The sequence below is a fragment of the Aquarana catesbeiana genome, linkage group LG08 (assembly GCF_042186555.1).
Source record: "Aquarana catesbeiana isolate 2022-GZ linkage group LG08, ASM4218655v1, whole genome shotgun sequence".
NCBI classification, from domain to species: Eukaryota; Metazoa; Chordata; class Amphibia; order Anura; family Ranidae; genus Aquarana; species Aquarana catesbeiana.
In genome coordinates, this window is record NC_133331.1 from 97,300,666 (window position 1) to 97,320,165 (window position 19,500).

Below are 19,500 nucleotides of genomic sequence, written 5' to 3' on the forward strand. Positions count from 1 at the left end.
GCGGGTGGGCGGGGGTCACAGTGGCGGGATTTGATGGGCACAGTGGCGGGATTTGATGGGCACAGTGGCTGCGTTTGATGGCACAGTGGCTGCGTTTGATGGCATAGTGGCTGCGTTTGATGTCACAGTGGCTGCGTTTGATGGCACAGTGGCTGCATTTTATGGCAAAGTGGCTGCATTTGATGGCACAGTGAGGCTGCAATTTGTTTTTTTTTCAGTATTTTTCAGTTTGTTTGCGCCCCCCTAAAAATTTTGAGCACCAACCGCCACTGGGGGTGAGGTGTCCAATCCTACAGGGCCTGGGAAGATCTTATTCTGCGCCAAAGAAAAGTACTTGACTAATTTTTAATCTCTCCATAGCATCTGCTATAAATAACCATGATGGAGAAATCACGGTGTAGTAGTTATGACCTTTGCATATCTTCTGCATGTCACAAGCATCATTCAGTATGTCAGTCATATTAAACCAAATGGACAGACTAATGGAGCAGTGAATCAGAGAAGTTCTTTATAAAGAGACAAATTTGCAGTTATACTTTCACATGATTTTAATGAAAGAAACAAAAGGGGGAATAGCAAAATACCTGGTGTGGATGCAATATAACCATAGAAAAGCAACAAAAAAAAACAAACAAACACAAAAACCAAACCTGAAAACAACCAAGTAACACAGATACAAAAACAACCTCTGACCCTAATAATGTCATAGAAGATTTATAAAATGATGAGAAAAAAGGCAAGAGAACTGTTCTTGTAGCAACAAGATTTCAGCTATCACCTTTTAGAGCAGATTAGAAAATAAAATCGTACCTTTGATTTTTATTTTTGGGCATTTCCCACATATTCAAATACCCAGTTGGGGTTGATTTACTAAACAAGTAGAGCTTGTTCACTTTGCCGAAATGTACACTTAGCTTAATAAACAAGGTCATGTGCAAGAAGAAAAAAAAAAACAATGGGGCTTTTGCTCATACATGATTACAGGTGATTGAAGTCAGCAAGGCATCACCTCATTCGCTAGGATAAATGAAACTGTGCAAAATCAACAAACTGTGTTCCTTTACTAAATCAACCCCATTGACCCTACCAGATATAAAACTCACACAGGCTGCAAGCGTGACAATTTCTTTACTTTGAATACTTGTTCTGACATGCGTATAATTTACAGATCACAGTTGAGTAGTACCTTTTAGAATTTTAAGAAGTAAATGACCAAAATTACATTTTTTTTTCTTTTTTGCAAAGTACTGGAACTGCCTGGTTTTAAGCCTGAGTAGGTTTTACAAATGTAATTCACAATAATCTACTGATATTATAGGTTATTTAAAAAAAACATTGGAGCTGAAGGTTAGTAATCTTTTTTTTTTTTGGGGGGGGGGGGGGGGGTATGGAACCAAATTAGTTATTTGTAATGATGCATCCCATCACCTGCAGGCTGCTGCTTCTTAAAATATTTTTTATCCCTTATACCTGCCACATCCTGCCCTGAGTGTCTATCTTCTGATGATGGGAGAGGTAACAACTGCTGCTGCTAGTCTGAAAGGTTGCTCTGCTTATTAGCAGAGATCCTGTCATTAAACTGCTCCTCCTTCATTCACAGAATGCCTTGCATTGTAGAATAGTAGTTTGAGCTCTCTGAATGGTGAAGAGGGCAGAAACGGGGGTGGATAATCGGCACAACTTTTTAGCGGTAGTGGTTGTTGATTCTCACAGCACTGGAAGATATCTGCTCAAGGTGATATTGGGTGGGAAGGATATTTCAGCAAGAAGCAGCAGCCTGCAGATAATGGAATACAGACCATTACACATAACTATAATGATTGATGCTGTATGCACCCAAACAATTACTAAATGCCCTCTCTAAAGATATTGATCAACAGGTGGTCACCTGTAGTCCTTTTACCATAAGACCCCTTTCACACTGGGGCGGTTTTCAGGCACTTTAGCGCTGGAAATAGCCTCTCCAAAGCACCTGAAAACCACCTTCCATTCATTCAAGTGTGACTTTTCACACTGGGGCGGTGCACTTGCGGGACGTTCTGTAAAGCCCCGCAAGCAGCATATTTGGGGTGCTTTGGGAGCGTTGCATTTAGCGCTCCCAAAAGGCCCTGCCCATTGGAATGAATGGGCAGCGCTTCCGAAGCGCCACAACACAGGGTTTTCTAACCCCTTCTTTGGCTGAAAAGCGGAGCTAAAACTAGTGTCACTTTAGCGCTAACGTGACAGCGGCCTAAGTGTGAAAGGGGTCTTACCTTTCAGTTCTCTTGGCTTGCTCCTGGAGCCTTGGCCATAAGCAAAGTTAGTATGAATATTGTAAAAGTGGATGTCCCTGGGTGGTTATCATGGAAACCAAGATTCTTACAGCTGAACTCCAGGCAGATATAAAAATACCACCAATACATGCAGCACAGTATTCATTTAGGTAATTAAATGTATTTTGAATGAAATCAGTGTAATTACCTGGATTTGTCTTAATATCAGTCTCTTGTAATCCCTGGTACGATAGAAAGTGGGGCTTTCTTGTAGTCAATCATATGTGCTGCATGCAATTATACTGATAAAGAAAATGCTGACAGGAGGAGACAGAAGGAGGATGAGCCTCATGGGTCAGCCGCTCTTCAAGCACAGGCTAGAGGCAGAGAGGTGACCTAGCTCTATTGTCTAAGAGCAGTAAGGCTGGGTTCACACTGTCTTCGGCCGCGGCTTGCAGCAGGGGTCCAAGGCGTCCCTGTTCTCCGTTTCACGGATGAATCAGGCTCTAATTTTTGGCTGAATTCGGACCTGAAACATAGCCAAAGGTGCACAGGACCCTTGTGCAATCCGAAACCTGCATCCAATTCACATTAGTGTGAACCCAGCCTGTAGAAAAGTTGGGTCACCGGCCTAGCTGTCCTGGGTTACTCTTATGATTGAATGGATAGAAATACAGGCAGTCCCAGCGTTACAAACAAGATGTTCTGTAGGTTTGTTCTTAAGTTGAATTTGTATGTAAGTTGGAACAAGAACATTTCTTAAGTGTACCTCCAGCCCCAAAAATATTTTTACATTTTTTGGATAGCATAGAGAAGGGTTAACACCCTGTAACATTTGTTTTGCTGTCTGTGCCCCTGTTCAGAAGATTTCATCTCACTTTCTGTCTCTGTGACAATTGGATTTAAAAAATTTTGGGTTGTTGTGAAGTGCTGATAAAACTTCAGTGGAGACTCCCTTTCCCCATGATAACTCTTACAGGAGAGAATTTCCCTTCCTAGGGGTAGATTTCCTCTCACTTCCTGTTGTCTCCCTCCGTTTGTAAATATCGTATGTAAGTCGGACGTTTGTAGCTTGGGGACTGCCTGTATAAACCAATTGGTAGTTTGCACAGCTCCATACATGCGTCTCAACTGTGTATTTACAGGTAGCTATTTTTCCAGAATTCAACTTTAAACTACAACTTTGTACAGAATATTATTGCTGCTCTGCTTCACTGAACCTTTCTAATCTGTTTTCATATCCTATAAAATAGCATAAATATTATTTTTCTGCTTTGTACATTTAGCTGGCTATCTTCTACATCCCAGGGCAAACTGCTTTCCTAAAATTTGCATAAGATTTACATACATGTGATTTTATTTTTGAATGATATAGCCAAAGTATTGTATGTTAAAAAAAGGTCTGCATCTTTTTGTGCAAGGCCACTTCTTTTTTAAAGCATATGAAAATAAGTAAATCCTGCTATAAATGATAGATTTTTCTAAAAAAATATAAAGTCCATGAAAAGATAGAATAGAAATATATTTTTAAAAAGTTGCAACATGTAAAGAAAACCATTTATGTGCATGTATTTTATAATAGTTCTGCCTATTGTGTCCTGTCCTGGTGACCACCTAAAAAGTGAGTCAAAATTTTCCCAAAAGGGACACAGAGAACAATAAAACCTGACAGAGGTACTAATCATGTTCTCCTCCTTTACAAAAGTAAAAAAATATTTTGCTGGAGTTCCAGTTTAAGACTTTTTTGACAGTGATCATTAAGCATACACAGTGAAACAAACGTCTCTGCCTCATGTTTATTTGTGGTCACATAATTGCTAAATTTATTTGTGTATGTGGTCATCATGCAATTGTATTTATTACAAATCTGTGCAGACCAGCATCCCTAATCTTAAAGGCCAATTGAATTTACAGTTTAACATCAAAGTCTTAGGCTGGCCATAAATTATAAAATTTTCTTGTACAATTTTCCTTTAGATTTACCAAAACCATATAATATGAAGTTCAACCTAAACACTTTTAATTTGTATGCAATCAGGCAGGCCCCTGCACTACATAGTTAAAAGGTAATTCTAAAGGAAATTAAATAAGAAAATTGTATAATGTATGGCCAGCCTTACAGTATATTTTCTTTAAAAAGAAATCACAGCTTGAGTAGAAAAAACTGCCCCCTGCCAGAATGTTGTAGAAAAGGATTGTTGCTTTTTCTCTGTGTGGAAGCAGTGGTCCCTCTGAAGAGGTCTGACACCCTACTGATCAGATCTAAAGCAATCAGCAGGTAGCATGGGTTTTGCCCTTTGCTAAGTTATGAGTCTGACTAAGGGGGGGGGGGGGGGGGGGGTCGGACCTCTGCAGAAAGATCCCTGCTTCAGAACAGAGAGCTAGGGCCCTTCTCTACAGTATTTTAGCAGAGGACAGCCATTTATACTCAACCTTTGTTGTGATGCTCCTGGAATGCATTTACCTGATTTAAACCTAAAGTTTAGTTAAGCTACAATGTAAAATTGTAATGAGTTCCTGATATTAATTTGTATTGGCAAGTTTAGTGAATATATTTTAAAAAAATATGAAACACAGCTGAAATCTAATCTTAATTTCAGCTCCTATAGATAGAAAACCCTTGCACATATTTATGTACACATTTAGAATTTACCATAACTAATTACATTGGAAAATAACTTTAAATTTATTTTTTGCAAGCATATGGTGACTTTTACATTACAAAAGTCTTTGATGTTGGGACCTGTAGAATGTTTTTTGTGGCTTCTTTTACATGGAAGAGATGCCTTGTATATCATACACAAGTCCTAGTTTTGGGGTATACACTGACATCTACATGGATGTGAACTGCGGGCTGGAAACAGTGAAGTCCAAAACTTGAAGTGTGGTCGCCAAAGCAGCATACAAGCGGGATGTAGTAAATCGGAGGCTATACACTGGGCTGCTCGTTGGAGATGATAGGGAGAAAGACTGAAATAAAAAAATATGCAGTGATAAGAAAACATGCTTTTGGTTAAAATAAATATATTTTGTATTCGTCTGCCTTAGAGGTAATGAATGAACAGCAGGCTATATGGGGTAGAGCAGGCTTCTTTTGTCCCACTATAAACTAAAGTTCAAACTGAGTGCCTATAGGGCATTCCAGATCCATCCTTTACATTCTGGACCATCCTCAGGACCTCCATCCAGAAGGATGCACCTGCCATATTGTAGCTCTAATGGGAGCCAAACATGTGAGATCAGATGCCTCTGCATTTATATATGTATATGCAGATATACACATAAGAAATGGAACTTCTTAATGCATTAAAGCGGATCTTCACCCTGCCTCCCATTTTTTTAACCCCTACTTACCGGATTGTGGGTTCTGCACAATTCAGATACTCGCCCTCCCAGTGGATCCAACATTGTTCTGCTGAGATCCTCTTCTTTCTGCCACCACTTGGGTCCCACGCCATCATGTTCTTTGTGTGGCGTCATCGGAAGGCCGCTATTTTTTTCAGGCTCAGCAGGCGGACCTCCCAATGACACACTGCTAGGCCTAACCCCTCCCTATTTTGTGAATGAAAGACTATGCACAGGGAGTACAGTGCATGTCATTCGCTTAGGTGAGTGAGATGTATGGGGGGCGGAACAAACTTTTTTCATTATAAAAGGTAAACAAAAAAAAAGTGATATTTGAGTGCAGGCTGTTTTTAATATTGATTGGACCCTGGGCAAACACTTTCTTGGGTCCCCCCCCCTTTAAACAAAGAACTGGTCCAGGCTCACTGAGGTTACTGCACATCATTACCACTCACTGATTGGTTACTAGAGCTTATTGCACATTAATACTTCTCACCATGTGATTGGATGCCTCTGCATTTATATACGTATATGGAGATATACTTGTGAAATACACATAAGAAATGGAACTTCTTAATGCATTAAAACAGATCTTCACCCTGCCTCCCATTTTTTTCACTTTCTTGGGCCCCCCCCCCCTTTTAACCACTTCCCTACCCGCCCATTGTCATATAACGTCCGCAGATGGAATCTCCCATCCTGGACGGGTGTCATATGACGTCCTTGGCTTCCCAGCGTTATAGGGGGCGTGCGCGCCCGCCATGTCACCGAGGAGCCGGTGCGCGCGCCCGGAGACTGCGATATCCGTCAGGCACACACGGTCGCTCGTTACAGAGCAGGACCGTGGATCTGTGTGTGTAAACACACAGATCCATGTCCTGTCAGGGGAGAGAAGACAGATTGTGTGTTCCTAGTATATAGGAACACCGATCGGTCTCCTCCCCAAGTCAGTCCCCTCCCCCCACAGTGAGAATCACTGTGGGGGGAGGGGACTGACCCCTTGATCGCCCCTAGTGTTAACTCCTTTCCTGCTAGTGTCATTTAAACAGTAATCAGTGCATTTTTATAGCACTGATCGCTGTATAAATGTGAATGGTCCCAAAATAGTGTCAAAAGTGTCTGATCTGTCCGCCGCAATCTCACAGTCACAATAAAAATTGCAGATCGCTGCCATTACTAGTAAAAAATAATAATAATAATAAAAATGGCATAAATCTATCCCACATTTTTTAGGCGCTATAACTTTTGCACAAACCAATCAATATACGCTTATTGCGATTTTTTTTTACCAAAAATATGTAGAAGAATACATATCAGCCTAAACTGAGGAAAAATGTTGTTGTTTTTTTTTAAAAAATTGGGATATTTATTATAGCAAAAAGTTAAAAATATTGTGTTTTTTTCAAACTTGTCGCTCTTTTTTTGTTTATAGCGCCAAAAAAAAAAACAAACAAAAAAAAAAAACGCAGAGGTGATCAAGTACCACCAAAAGAAAGCTCTATTTGTGGAGAAAAAATTCTAAAAATTGTATTTGGGTAGTGTTGCATGACCGCGCAATTGTCATTCAAAATGTTACAGCGCTGAAAGCTGAAAATTGGCCGGGGCAGGAAGGGGGTAAAAATGCCCTGTATTGAAGTGGTTAAACAAAGAACTGGTCCAGGCTCACTGATTGGTTGCTAGAGGTTACTGATCATCTATACCGCTCACTGGTTTCTAGAGGTTAGTGCACATCATTACCACTCACTGATTGGTTACTAGAGCTTATTGCACATTAATACTGCTAATGTGCAATGGGGGGAAAACACTGCACTAAACGGATAAAAAAGCTGCTAAACACTCAAAGTTGTACAGAAATGGGGTAAAAATAGTGTTGCGCTCTAAAGTGCAAATGCCAAAGTATAATAGTCTGTAATTACACAGCGTATAATGGCATGGGTGCAAATACCAATACATGTAGTGAAACGTGTTTTTCAATTACACAATATTACAAATGTAATTAAAATTGTAAGAAGAGTATGCGAAGCACAAGAAGTGCATGCATCCAAAGGTGAAATGAAAAAATAAAGTCCAAGAAAAATTAAGTAGTAGACAGGATGAGCTTCTTTCTGTCGGGTTGGTACCAAGACAGTGGTCATCAAAGACAAGTTGTCTGTAGTAATTCTAGAAAGATAAGATGGGTACTCTTACTCCTTGTGGGCTCCAGCGGACAAACATAGGAAAAAAGAAGGAGGGCTCCAAATAGTGCAGGTCAAACCAATAAGTTTATTGGAATATATAAAAAAATGACAAAGATAAAAAAGTGATCACAAAATCATAAAAAATGGATAAAAGGCAATGTGGGGTGCAGTAAATACTGGCCCGACACGTTTCGACACTAAGAGTCTTCAACAGGGGCATGCCCCTGTTGAAGAATAACGAATCTTTGTCATTTTTTGATATATCCCAATAAACCTATTGGTTTGACCTGCACTATTTGGAGCCCTCCTTTTTTCCTATGTTTGTTCACTGGAGCCCACAAGGAGTTGTCTTGAGGTACACCTAGCTGAATACCACAGTGCCTTTGGAGTTCGCTGCTGGGAAGCTGAGGACCCGCCACCGGATCCACCTCCTGCACACAACACCTGATCTAGATCCTGGTTGGATCACAAGCCCTTCTGACCCACTGTTGTATAACATGTGGGTCCACAACAGCTGGGTGGGTCCACCCATCTTATCTTTCTAGAATTACTACAGACAACTTGTCTTTGATGTCCACTGTCTTGGTACCAACCCGACAGAAAGAAGCTCATCCTGTCTACCACTCCATTTTTCTTGGACTTTATTTTTTCATTTCACCTTTGGATGCATGCACTTCTTGTGCTTCGCATACTCTTCTTACAATTTTAATTACATTTGTAATATTGTGTAATTTCAAACACGTTTCACTACATGTATTGGTTTTTGCACTTTTTCACCCATGCCATTATACGCTGTGTAATTACAGACTATTATACTTTGGCATTTGCACTTTAGAGCGCTACACTATTTTTACCACATTAATACTGCTCACGGTTTGGTTGCTAGGGTAACGGCACATCATCTCCTGTCTGCCAGCACACCATGGACTGGGGAGGTGAGGGGACCCACCAATAGACAGAAAACTCCTAGAGCTTGTTACTAGCAATGAGAAGAGCACACACAGCTATGAAGGTTAACTGAGTACAGGTAGGAACAGAGCCCAATGTGAGCAGCATCCCCGAGGATGGGCTACTAGGAGAAAATGACTAGTCATGCCGCCTGCAGTAGATGGACTGGCCAGGAATAGAGAAGTTATACAGTTTCTTCCCACTGCCAGTTCAACCATACAAGTCAGCGCAGCCATGGCCAGGCACAGCAGTACTCCAGAGCCCTTCCTTTTGCTCCGCCAACACTGGCTGCAACCACCCTGCTATCTGAGCCAGGCCACCGCTCTCATTAGCCCTTTGCGCTGTCCATCTATGATTCTGCTGCTGCTGATTAGGCAGGATGCTGTAGACTCCCAGGGTGGAGGCTGCATGTGTCTGTACATTGCGGAGTGTGCACACTGGAAATAGTGTTGCCAACCCTCGGCAACTGATTTTACTGGCAAAATATGAAATATTTACTGACAGAGCACATTTTTTTTTACTGACAGCCGGAAAACGTCAGAATTCCTATTAAAAACTAAGACAATCGATATTTAAACAGAATGTTAACACAATATGTAAACACTGACAATACCCCTAACAAGTAATTGGCCTGGTTTACACTTGAAAAGTCAATACAGCATGGCAAAATATCACCCATGCTGGGATACAGTTGAAAACAAGTGCTATGCATGCCACAAAGAGCAATGGGCATGACCAGATTGCATCTAACATTGGGAGTGGGTGTGGCTTAAAAAAGGTTGATTAAACAGAAATAGCCCTCCAAATGAACATAGCGCCTGCTTGGGTGAGTACACATTGCCGTACCCTCAATGTTTAACTTCACAATACAGCAATTTTAACTAGACATGTCAAGTTTCATATGTGTCACTATCTGTCCAACTTGTCCATTGAAGTCAATGGGACTGCACTACAGTCACAAGCCAAACTATTGGCTTGTGGTTGTGGCACAATACATCAATGTAAAATTTTCATTCGGCTGGGAAAAAAAGACATTCAGGAGCCAGCAGTATTGCCTCCCAAATGCCTGCAAACTGCCTCTGCAAAGCAATCCACCATGGATCGCTTTATAAAGGGGTGGTAGGGACTGCAGCATGTGTGAAAGAGGCCTTCATGGTGAAAGGTCTACTTAAAGACACAAAGGGCTTGTTCTGACTCTCATATACTCTTATTGTGTCTCTATATACATTTATTGTGTGGAAATATAGCTTACTTTGAAACTGCATCCCAATGATGGTCAACTGATGAGGTTTTAAGGGCCTCAACTCCAACCCCTGACACACTAAAGGGTTGTGCTTATTATTTAGTGCTAGACAAACTACAGGAGAGAGGGTCAGAGACTACAGACATACTACAGGAGGTGGTAAGAGACTGTGGACATACTACAGGAGGTGGTCATGGTCAGAGACTGCAGACATACCACAGGAAGAGGTCAGAGACTCCAGACATACTACATGAGGTGGTCAGAGACTGCAGACATACTAAAGGAGGTGGTCAGAGACTGCAGACATACTACAGGAGAGATAGTCAGATTGCAGACATGATACAGGAGATGGTCAGAGACTGCAGAGATACTACAGGAGATGGTCAGAATCAGCAGACATACTACAGGAGAGATAGTTAGATTGCAGACACGATACAGGAGATGGTCAAAGACTGCAGACATACTACAGGAGATGGTCAGAGACTGCAGATGTACTACAGGATATGGTCAGAGACTGCGGGCACGCTACAGGAGATGGTCAGAGACTGCAGGCATGCTACAGGAGATGGTCAGGGACTGAAGATGAACAACAAGAAATGGTCAGAAACTGCAGGCATGCTACATGTCAGGCTCAGGATATGATCAGAGATCGCAAGCATACTACAGGATATGGTCAGAGACAGCAGACATGATACAGGAGAGGGTCAGTGACTGCAGACATACTACAGGGGATGGACAGTGACTGCAGCATGCTACAGGAGATGGTCAGAGACTGCAGGCATGCTACAGGAGATGGTCAGAGACTACAGGCTTGCTACAGGAGATGGTCAGAGACTACAGGCTTGCTACAGGCAGGGCCGTCTTTAGCGCAGGGCAAACGGGGCACTTGCCCTGGGCCCAATCTTTGTTGGGGGGCCCGCGCTAGCCGTGAATTGGGGCCCCGATGACAGCTTTGCAGAGCGCACAGAGGATACGGGAGGATGTATTCCGCACCAGCCAGCTGAGAGGGGGCAGGGCCGGGAGCTCCACTGACACTCTGACCCCGCCTATGTGCAACCTGTGTACTCTGAAAAGAGCGTCTGTAGTGAGAGACAGTAATCGGAGTGGGAGCGTCAGTGGAGCTCCCGGCCCCGCCCCCTCTATACTGGCTGGTGAATACAGAGGTCTGGGGGCAGGGCCGGGAGCTCCAATGACACTCCCACTCCGATCACTGGCTCTCACTACAGACGCTCTATTCCAAGTACACAGGCTGCACGTGGGCGGGGTCAGAGCGTCAGTGGAGCTCCCGGCCCCGCCCCCTCAGCTGGTTAGCGCGGGAATACATCTTCCCGTGTCCTCTGTGCGCTCTGCAAAGCTGTCATCGGGGGTCCCAATTCACGGGTGACGTTGGCCCCCCCAACTGAGCATCAGTGGAGCTCCCGGCTGTTGTAGTGAGAGCAGAGAGTGGAAGCCCTGCCCACACACCTTAATGTATGTAGTTTGGCTGGCCAGGTATGTCCTTACACCCATAAAATGCCTGAATGTTTAAACCCTGAGCTGTGTTATTAAACTGTAAAGCTGTGCATTGCTGAAAGTTCTCTGACCATCTCCTGTATAATGTCTGCAGTCTCTGATTGTCTCCTGCAGTATGTCCACAGTCTCTGGTAATCTCCTGCAGTATGTCCACAGCCTCTAATTGTCTCCTGCAGTATGTCCGCAGTCTCTGGTAATCTCCGGCAGTATGTCCGCAGTCTCTGATTGTCTCCTGCAGTATGTCCGCAGTCTCTGGTAATCTCCTGCAGTATGTCCGCAGTCTCTGGTAATCTCCTGCAGTATGTCCGCAGTCTCTGGTAATATCCTGCAGTATGTCCGCAGTCTCTGGTAATCTCCTGCAGTATGTCCGCAGTCTCTGATTGTCTCCTGCAGTATGTCCGCAGTCTCTGATTGTCTCCTGCAGTATGTCCGCAGTTTCTGGTAATCTCCTGCAGTATGTCTGCAGTCTCTGAACCTCTCCTGCAGTATGTCTGCACTCTCTGACACTCTCCTGTAGTATGTGTATTATTATGCCCCTTTACTTGCTCAATTATTTGGGATTGCTCCACTGCTCAGTGAGAGGTAATGATGTGCATTAACCTCTAGCAACCAATCAGCGAACAGTAGTGATCTGCTTTAATCTCTAGCAACCAATCAGTAAGTGGTAATGATGTGCTGTAACCCCTAGCAACCAATTAGTGAGCGCTAATAATGTACATTAACCTCTAGCAACCAATAGGCAAGCAGAAATTATGTGTTGTAAACTCTAGAAACCAGCCAGTGAGCAGTAAGGATAGGCTGTAACCTCTGGCAAACAATTGCAATCGCTGCGTGATCTGCTGCAGTAAACTGATTTTGAGTCTACCTGCTATTTTTTGTATGTCTCAGAATGGAGGGGGGGAGCCCCAAGAAAATGTTTGCCCAGGGCCCAATCAAAATTAAAGACGGCCCTGGCTACAGGTGATGGTCAGAGACTGCAGGCATGCTACAGGAGATGGTCAGAGACTACAGATGTACTACAGGAGATGGTTAGAGACTGCAGATGTACTACAGGAAATGGTTGGAGACTGCAGATGTACTACAAGAGATGGTCTGAGACTGCAGAATTACTACAGGAGATCAAGTAAAGTGCTGGCACTACAACCCAATTGCAGGTATAAAATCATCTGGAGCACTCTTCACTCACCGTGCCTGACAAGTGGTCTCCAATCTGCAACAATAGTCCTCCAAGGTAAGGTGAAGTCGGCTACAAGGTGAGTATTAATAAAATCAATCTTTATTCAATCAAAAACAGTACATGCGTTCCAAAATGGAGCCAACTGACGTGTTTCAGTCCACCAGGGCCTTAATCATAGTTCGTCTAACATAGCATACAAGACTAGTACTGTATATAGCCAGCGCTGCCCTGTCATGCCCGACATTGCAGCACAATTTGGGTGAGTGTGCGGTGCGATCAAATGCAGCATGTCTGCATTTTAGCGCAGTGCTAGGCTGTTTTGCAGCGTGAATGGGACACATAGGAAACAATTGATTCCTGTGTGTCCCTGCGGTGACAAACATTTTACAATGAGGTAAAACAGCTGTCATGGTATTTAGTGTGAATTGGCCCTTAACCCATTAAGAGCCTGGCTGGGAAGAAAAGCAAGCTACATATAAAACCAAAATAAGCAAAACATTGTAAATGCACTGTCTCCAAATATGTTAAACTAACAACAAGCTTAGGGAAACTCAAGTGGATGAAAATAGAATACTATATCAAGTATTATATAAAATATCTTGTCATAAGATAAGTAAACTACCTGGGGGAAGACAGACAAGGATTCAATATTAACTTAAATGTAAATCCAGGTCCCTCCTTTGGTTTAACCCTTGGGGTACTCTGGTTTGAATCCACCACAAATACCAAATGACTGCAGCGCTAAGTGAACATGAACAATAAATGTGATATGTGACCCTCCTATTATGGATGGTCAGTAGCGTACAGTGCTCAATACAATCTCCTGATCCTCAAAGTACAAGTGCTCAAAACCTCCACACGAATTCCCAATCATGAACATCAAATAAATAATTAAAACGTGTTATAAATATAAGTAATCAATACAACAATGAAACAATGTTCTTACAAACAAAGTAAATAAATAACGAATAGTCCAATCTATAGTGAAGATGAACCAAAATAGTCCAAGGTCTATGAATAAAGGTGAGAAGCTATAGATCAAAACTCTTCACTTTGATCCACCTCTGTGCATGCGACAAATCACTCCTTGTGCAACCCTTCACCAGATGTGCCCTTACCTTAAGGCTTAATGAAAACACATGTTAATCCTCTAGGGCATTCCTCTTATTTGTTCCTCCATCCTTTGGTATATATCTTTAGGCAACCGATTCCACCATGCAACACTCCTTCCTGATAATCACCAGAGCCCTCCTCCCACATCACCCACATGCAAAGTAAAAACTGGCAATAATGCTTTATCCTTTTAAAAATGTATTAAACAATCATGCGCCATATATATCAACTCACATTTTCCATATTTAAAACCAGCCTGTATGCAAACAAAATGTGTGTAGAGACGGTGGTTTCACCTGATATCACATGTGGTTTGCATACAGGCTGGTTTTAAATTTGGAAAATGTAAGTTGATATATATGGCACAGATTGGACAATTCATTATTTATTTACTGTTTGTAAGAACATTGTTTCATCAATGCATTGATTACTTATATCTATAACACTTTAATTATTTATTTGCTGTTTATGATTGGGAATTCATGTGGAGTTTTTGAGCACTTGTACTTTATTGAGGATCAGGAGATTGTATTGAGCACTGTACACTACCGACCATCCATAATAGGAGGGTCACATATCACATTTATCGTTTATTCATGTTCACTTAGCGCTGCACTCATTTGGTATTAGTTTTTGCATTACCACATAAATAGGAAGTGTGGGGCGTGCTGGCAGCTTTTTATATAATTTTTCATTTTATTTTGATGGTTTAGCATAGCAGCTCACAAGGTTTTAACACACATATGAATCCACCACGCTTCTTTATCTAATAACTTCTGGTGTCTGTCCCCCCCTCTAGGTGACACCAATCTATTCCACAAAATCTAAAAAAGTAGTATCAACACCATGGACTTCCCTAAAATATTGTAAAACATTTGATATTCGTTGGCTTGCAGATTGCCCAAATCGCAAAAATGCTCGCCAATGCGAGTTCTAAGGCGATGTGTTGTGCACCCCACTGTAAGCGACAAGCTGTGGGGTACACAACAAATGTAGTGTCACAACTGATGTAATATTTAATTCTAAACTCTTCACCTGTAACTAGGGATTGAAAACTTTTTGTACACTGGGTTGAAACATGTCAGTTGGTTCCATTTTGAAACACATGTAATCCTTTGGATTTAATTTTGATCATACTCACCTTGTTACCGACTTCACCTTACCTTGGAGTACTACAGGAGATGGTTGGAGACTGAAGGCATACTACAGGATATATAAAAAAAAAAATATATATATATATATATATATATATATATATATATATATCACTCTCCTGCGCTGTGTGGTAAATCCCAATGTGTTATCAGACTCTTATCTTGACATGTTAGTATATGTGGATAATGCACACCTCCCTGCCTTCCAAAGACTGGGAGAGTCCAAATGAACTGAAAGCATAGAAAAACACAGAGGGTGCATAGGCCTAGCATATTATCCTCAATACATATTTTATTTAATAAAAATGGAGGTGAATATACTCACAAACCAGTACTTGTGTCATAGCATTATCATAAAATCATCTGCTTAAATCCATATGCGAAAAACCACAACACTTGTAGTCACATTGGCTAACGGGTTTCAAGTTTTCCCTCTTCTTCAGAGCCTACAGAACATGTCCATTTCACATGCTTATATATGGTGTTCTGACTCAAGACATTAAATCTATTGTTGAATCATTATATTATATTGATTTAATCAGTGTATCCCCAGTATTTAAGTCCACATTTCTATTGTTATAGGCGTCCTGTCAGGTATATCGCATTTCGGTCACTGTGGGGATAACAACTATCCACTGTAGAGGCTGTCCTGCCTGTGTCCCGGCGTTCCGGTCTCCCATTTGGGTCTGCTGTGTGGATTCAGTACACTCGACTGTTCTGCCCCCAACTCGCTTGAGAATCTGTTCCACTACTGCCTTTGGCTGCATGGACGCCCAAGGGCTGACTTTATTGTCAGCCCGCCCCTTCGGCCGGTCCATCGCTGGAATTCCATTGCCAATCCCATCTCCTCCTCCCCTCTCTCCATGGTTGGTTGGGAGATTTCCATCTCTCCTCCCCCCTCCCTTGGCAAGCTCCGATGCCTTTATTTACATCTATATAGATCGCGTCGCTGGCAAGTAAGGCCATGTGACGCGATCCACGCTCGGCCTTCTGGGTAGTGTAGGCAGTTGGCTTTGGCCACTGGGCATGCACCCCGTCCGCTTTTTCATCCACTCCTGATTGGCTGATTGTTTCTATGCTGATCAGGTGGGGGTTTTAAAAGGCAGCCACATTTCAGCAATTTATATCTACCTGCTGTGGGATAGCTGTGGGGATATTTGTTAAAGGTAATAACTTTACACCCCCTTTTCTCTTAGTTGGCGCCTATGCTTTTTATCTTCACCTTTGCTGTTATATGCAGTTATGTAAGCTAGTTTTCATGCTGACAATATCTCTATTTGTACTGATTTTTAGATCATCTAACTTAGCTGGTGTTATCTGGTGGATATGCTGGGGAGGTTTCAATGCTTAGCCTATACATTGGCGGAAGCTCACGTTTAGGGCGCACTTTTGTTTCCAGCCTTATGCACCTTTTTTGGTAAGCATTTTCAGTATATTAAATATCTAATACGCTCCCCAAATTCGCTATAAGTATCCACCATTGATCCATTTAACTTATATGAAATCCTGGTCACCCCACCTATGTCACTATTCTGTTATGTTTATTTTTTCCAGCTTTCTTGGTTTATACTCAAATCTTGTGATTTTTGTATTTAATCACTGTGCTGTGAATTTCTTCTGTGCACCATCGAGTGCTCTTTCTGCATATAATCAGGGTATGTAATTGAGGCTGAGTTCCCCTTATTAAATAATGAATATCTGAATATTTATATGCTATTTTTATCTTTTAGGCTCCTTCTAATTCCCCTGTAGCCAATTACTGGGCAGGGTGTGACTACCATTCTCAGTGCTTTGGTGGCGTCCCCCTTGTGTCCTGGAATCTCCGCATGGTATGCTCTGGGTGTGGGGGCTGGGGGGCTGGGGACATGGTTGGACAGTATTCTTGACGGCTTAGCGATATGGCAGTTCGCCTTAACGATGTAAGATAATGTGGATTTAATGATATATATTTTTCTCTTGTTTCAGTGTTTTTACGTTTTGTGTGTATCTACATATTCCCCTGATGAAGCCAATGTTTTGGCGAAACTAGTTGGGAACAAGTGACCAATGATCACCTTTCAACACCATTGGTGACGGTCATTACCTTGATCTGTACTTGTGTCTTTATGCTCTTGAAAATTTTCTACATATCTATGTCTAATGTAAATTTTTAGCTCTTTTTGATACAATTGAAATAAAAAAGAAATTTTTACAAACGCAATTGTTCTATTTCATTGTTGGCACCGTAATAATCCCATCCTCTCCCTTTTTCTTATTGAAATGTTCCTAGCAGGGATGAGGTGCCGTATCTATTAGGACATATCACCTATTACCTATTTATCATCAATACATGTTTTATTTAATAAAAATGGAGGTGAATATACTCACAAACCAGTACTTGTGTCATAGCATTATCATAAAATCATCTGCTTAAATCCATATGCGAAAAACCACAACACTTGTAGTTACATTGGCTAACGGGTTTCAAGTTTTCCCTCTTCTTCAGAGCCTACAGAACATGTCCATTTTACATGCTTATATATGGTGTACTGACTCAAATGGTAGTACCCCTTTATGGGTCAATCTCATTGTGCCAAATGCGATCAAAAGGTGGGTAGATAGGTTAAGGCCTCACATTTGTGCGACCTGAAAGTCGCATGATTTTGCTGTGACTTTGCCGTGACCCAAAGCAATGCCCATGCAATATAAAGTCCATGGACTCCAAGTCGCACCAAAGTGGGACCAAAGCAGTGCAGGGACCACTTCGAAGTCGCTGTGACCCGAAGTCGCACAGGCACGAATGGCACCCATTGGAAGTCATGGAGTATGAATTGTCATGCGGCCCCGCAGTCCCAAGTCGCAGGACAAGTCACACAAGTGCGAAAGGGGCCAAAGAGAGGAGGAAAGAACAGCAAAAAGAGGAAGAAGATAGCCTCCACCCCTACACATTCAACAATTAAAATCTACAATTTATCCAGCTCAGTATTTGACAAAACAGATCTTCATGTAGTGCGTAAAGGCCTGAATTTTGCCCCTAAGAATCCCCCAAACCTGTTTGAATTGCTTGTGGATTTGAACAAATATGTCCAGAACCTCATAATCAAGAGATACTTTGCCCTCAATAAAGATCAGCCAAGAGAATCCACTATGTCTATAGATAATCGACCTGATGTTGTGGTTAAGGAGGATGATGCAGATCTCCTCCTTCTAAAGAGCCTCTACCAGGAGGGAGCGTGCGAGGATGTGAGTGAGGAACTAGAGATATATGATCATGTAAACATAAAGATAATACACACGGACTATAAACCTAAATCATATTTCTGTCCTCACTGGGTCAAAGGGAATCATATTCCGACATTCTATGATATTGTGTATGAAGAAATCAGACAGATATGCCAAAAATACAATACCAACAACAAATTAGGGTACACTATAAGGAATAATGAAGGTGAAAGATCTAAAGTAGTTTCAAGAAATTGAAGAACGAAGGAATAATAATAAGACAAGAGGACAAAGGGGGCGGATTGGTCATCCAAGACAGAGAGGCTTACCTGGCAGAAGCTATGAGACTGCTTGAAGACAATGACACATATGAAAAACTCCCCGGAGACCCTCTACCAGAATATAAAACATCTCTAAAACAACTACTCGAGAGAGCAATAAACAATGGAATAATAACGAAAAATGAATACCAGTTCCTGTACAAACAAAACCCACACACTTCTACCACATGCCAAAAATCCATAAAGATCTGTCGTATACCCCTGGAAGACCAATCATAGTGGAAATTGACAGTCTGACCAGCAAGCTGGGATGTTATATAGACCACTTTTTACAAGATATAGTAGTAGAATTCCTCTCCTACGTGAGAGATTCGTGGCATATGCTGGAGATTCTGTCCTCTTTCTCGTGGCAATCGCAATATAGGTGGCTTTCTCTTGAAGTGTCGTCACTCTACACATCAATTGAACACAAGTATGGCATTTTGGCAGTGGAACGTTACCTTGAAATGAGCAATCTGAATCCATTACAAGCAGGGTTTTTGAAAGACTCCATAGAATTTACTTTGACACATAACTACTTCTATCTGGGTTAATTATACAGGCAGGTAATAGGTACAACTATGGGAGCTAGATTTGGCCCCAGCTGTGACAATTTGTTCATGGGTTATTGGGAGGACTGTTTTATCTGGGCTAATAACCCCTTCAGGAGAAATCTGGCTCTATATTCAAGATACATAGATGATATCTTAATTGTATGGGATGGATCGGAGACAGAACTAAGCAACTTCCTAGAGCAGTGTTTCTCAACTCCAGTCCTCAAGGCGCCCAAACAGGTCATGTTTTCAGGATTTCCCTCAGATGAAACCACTGTGGTAATTACTAAGGCAGTGAAACTGATCAAATCACCTGTGCAAAATAATGGAAGGCCTGAAAACATGATCTGTTGGGGTGCCTTGAGGACTGGAGTTGAGAAATACTGTCCTAGAGTATTGCAATGGCAATCCCTTTGGTATAGACATATATACATTCACTCATGTTGTCGATGAAAAAGCATTCGTGTTCCTGGACTTAGAATTATTTTTTATTTATTTATTTAT

General features: G+C 41.8%; 1 protein-coding gene across 1 annotated transcript in view; it reads right to left on the reverse strand.

Annotated features, from left to right (window-relative positions):
• Nucleotides 1-523: 523 nt before the first annotated feature.
• The window catches only part of FBXW4 (F-box and WD repeat domain containing 4), a 334,157-nt gene continuing 315,180 nt past the window's right edge, over nt 524-19,500 (reverse strand). The window contains exon 9 of the mRNA XM_073596185.1: nt 524-5,222. Within this exon, the coding sequence (XP_073452286.1) occupies nt 5,085-5,222 (138 nt within the window). The 3' untranslated portion in view covers nt 524-5,084. The remainder of the gene's footprint in view (nt 5,223-19,500) is intronic.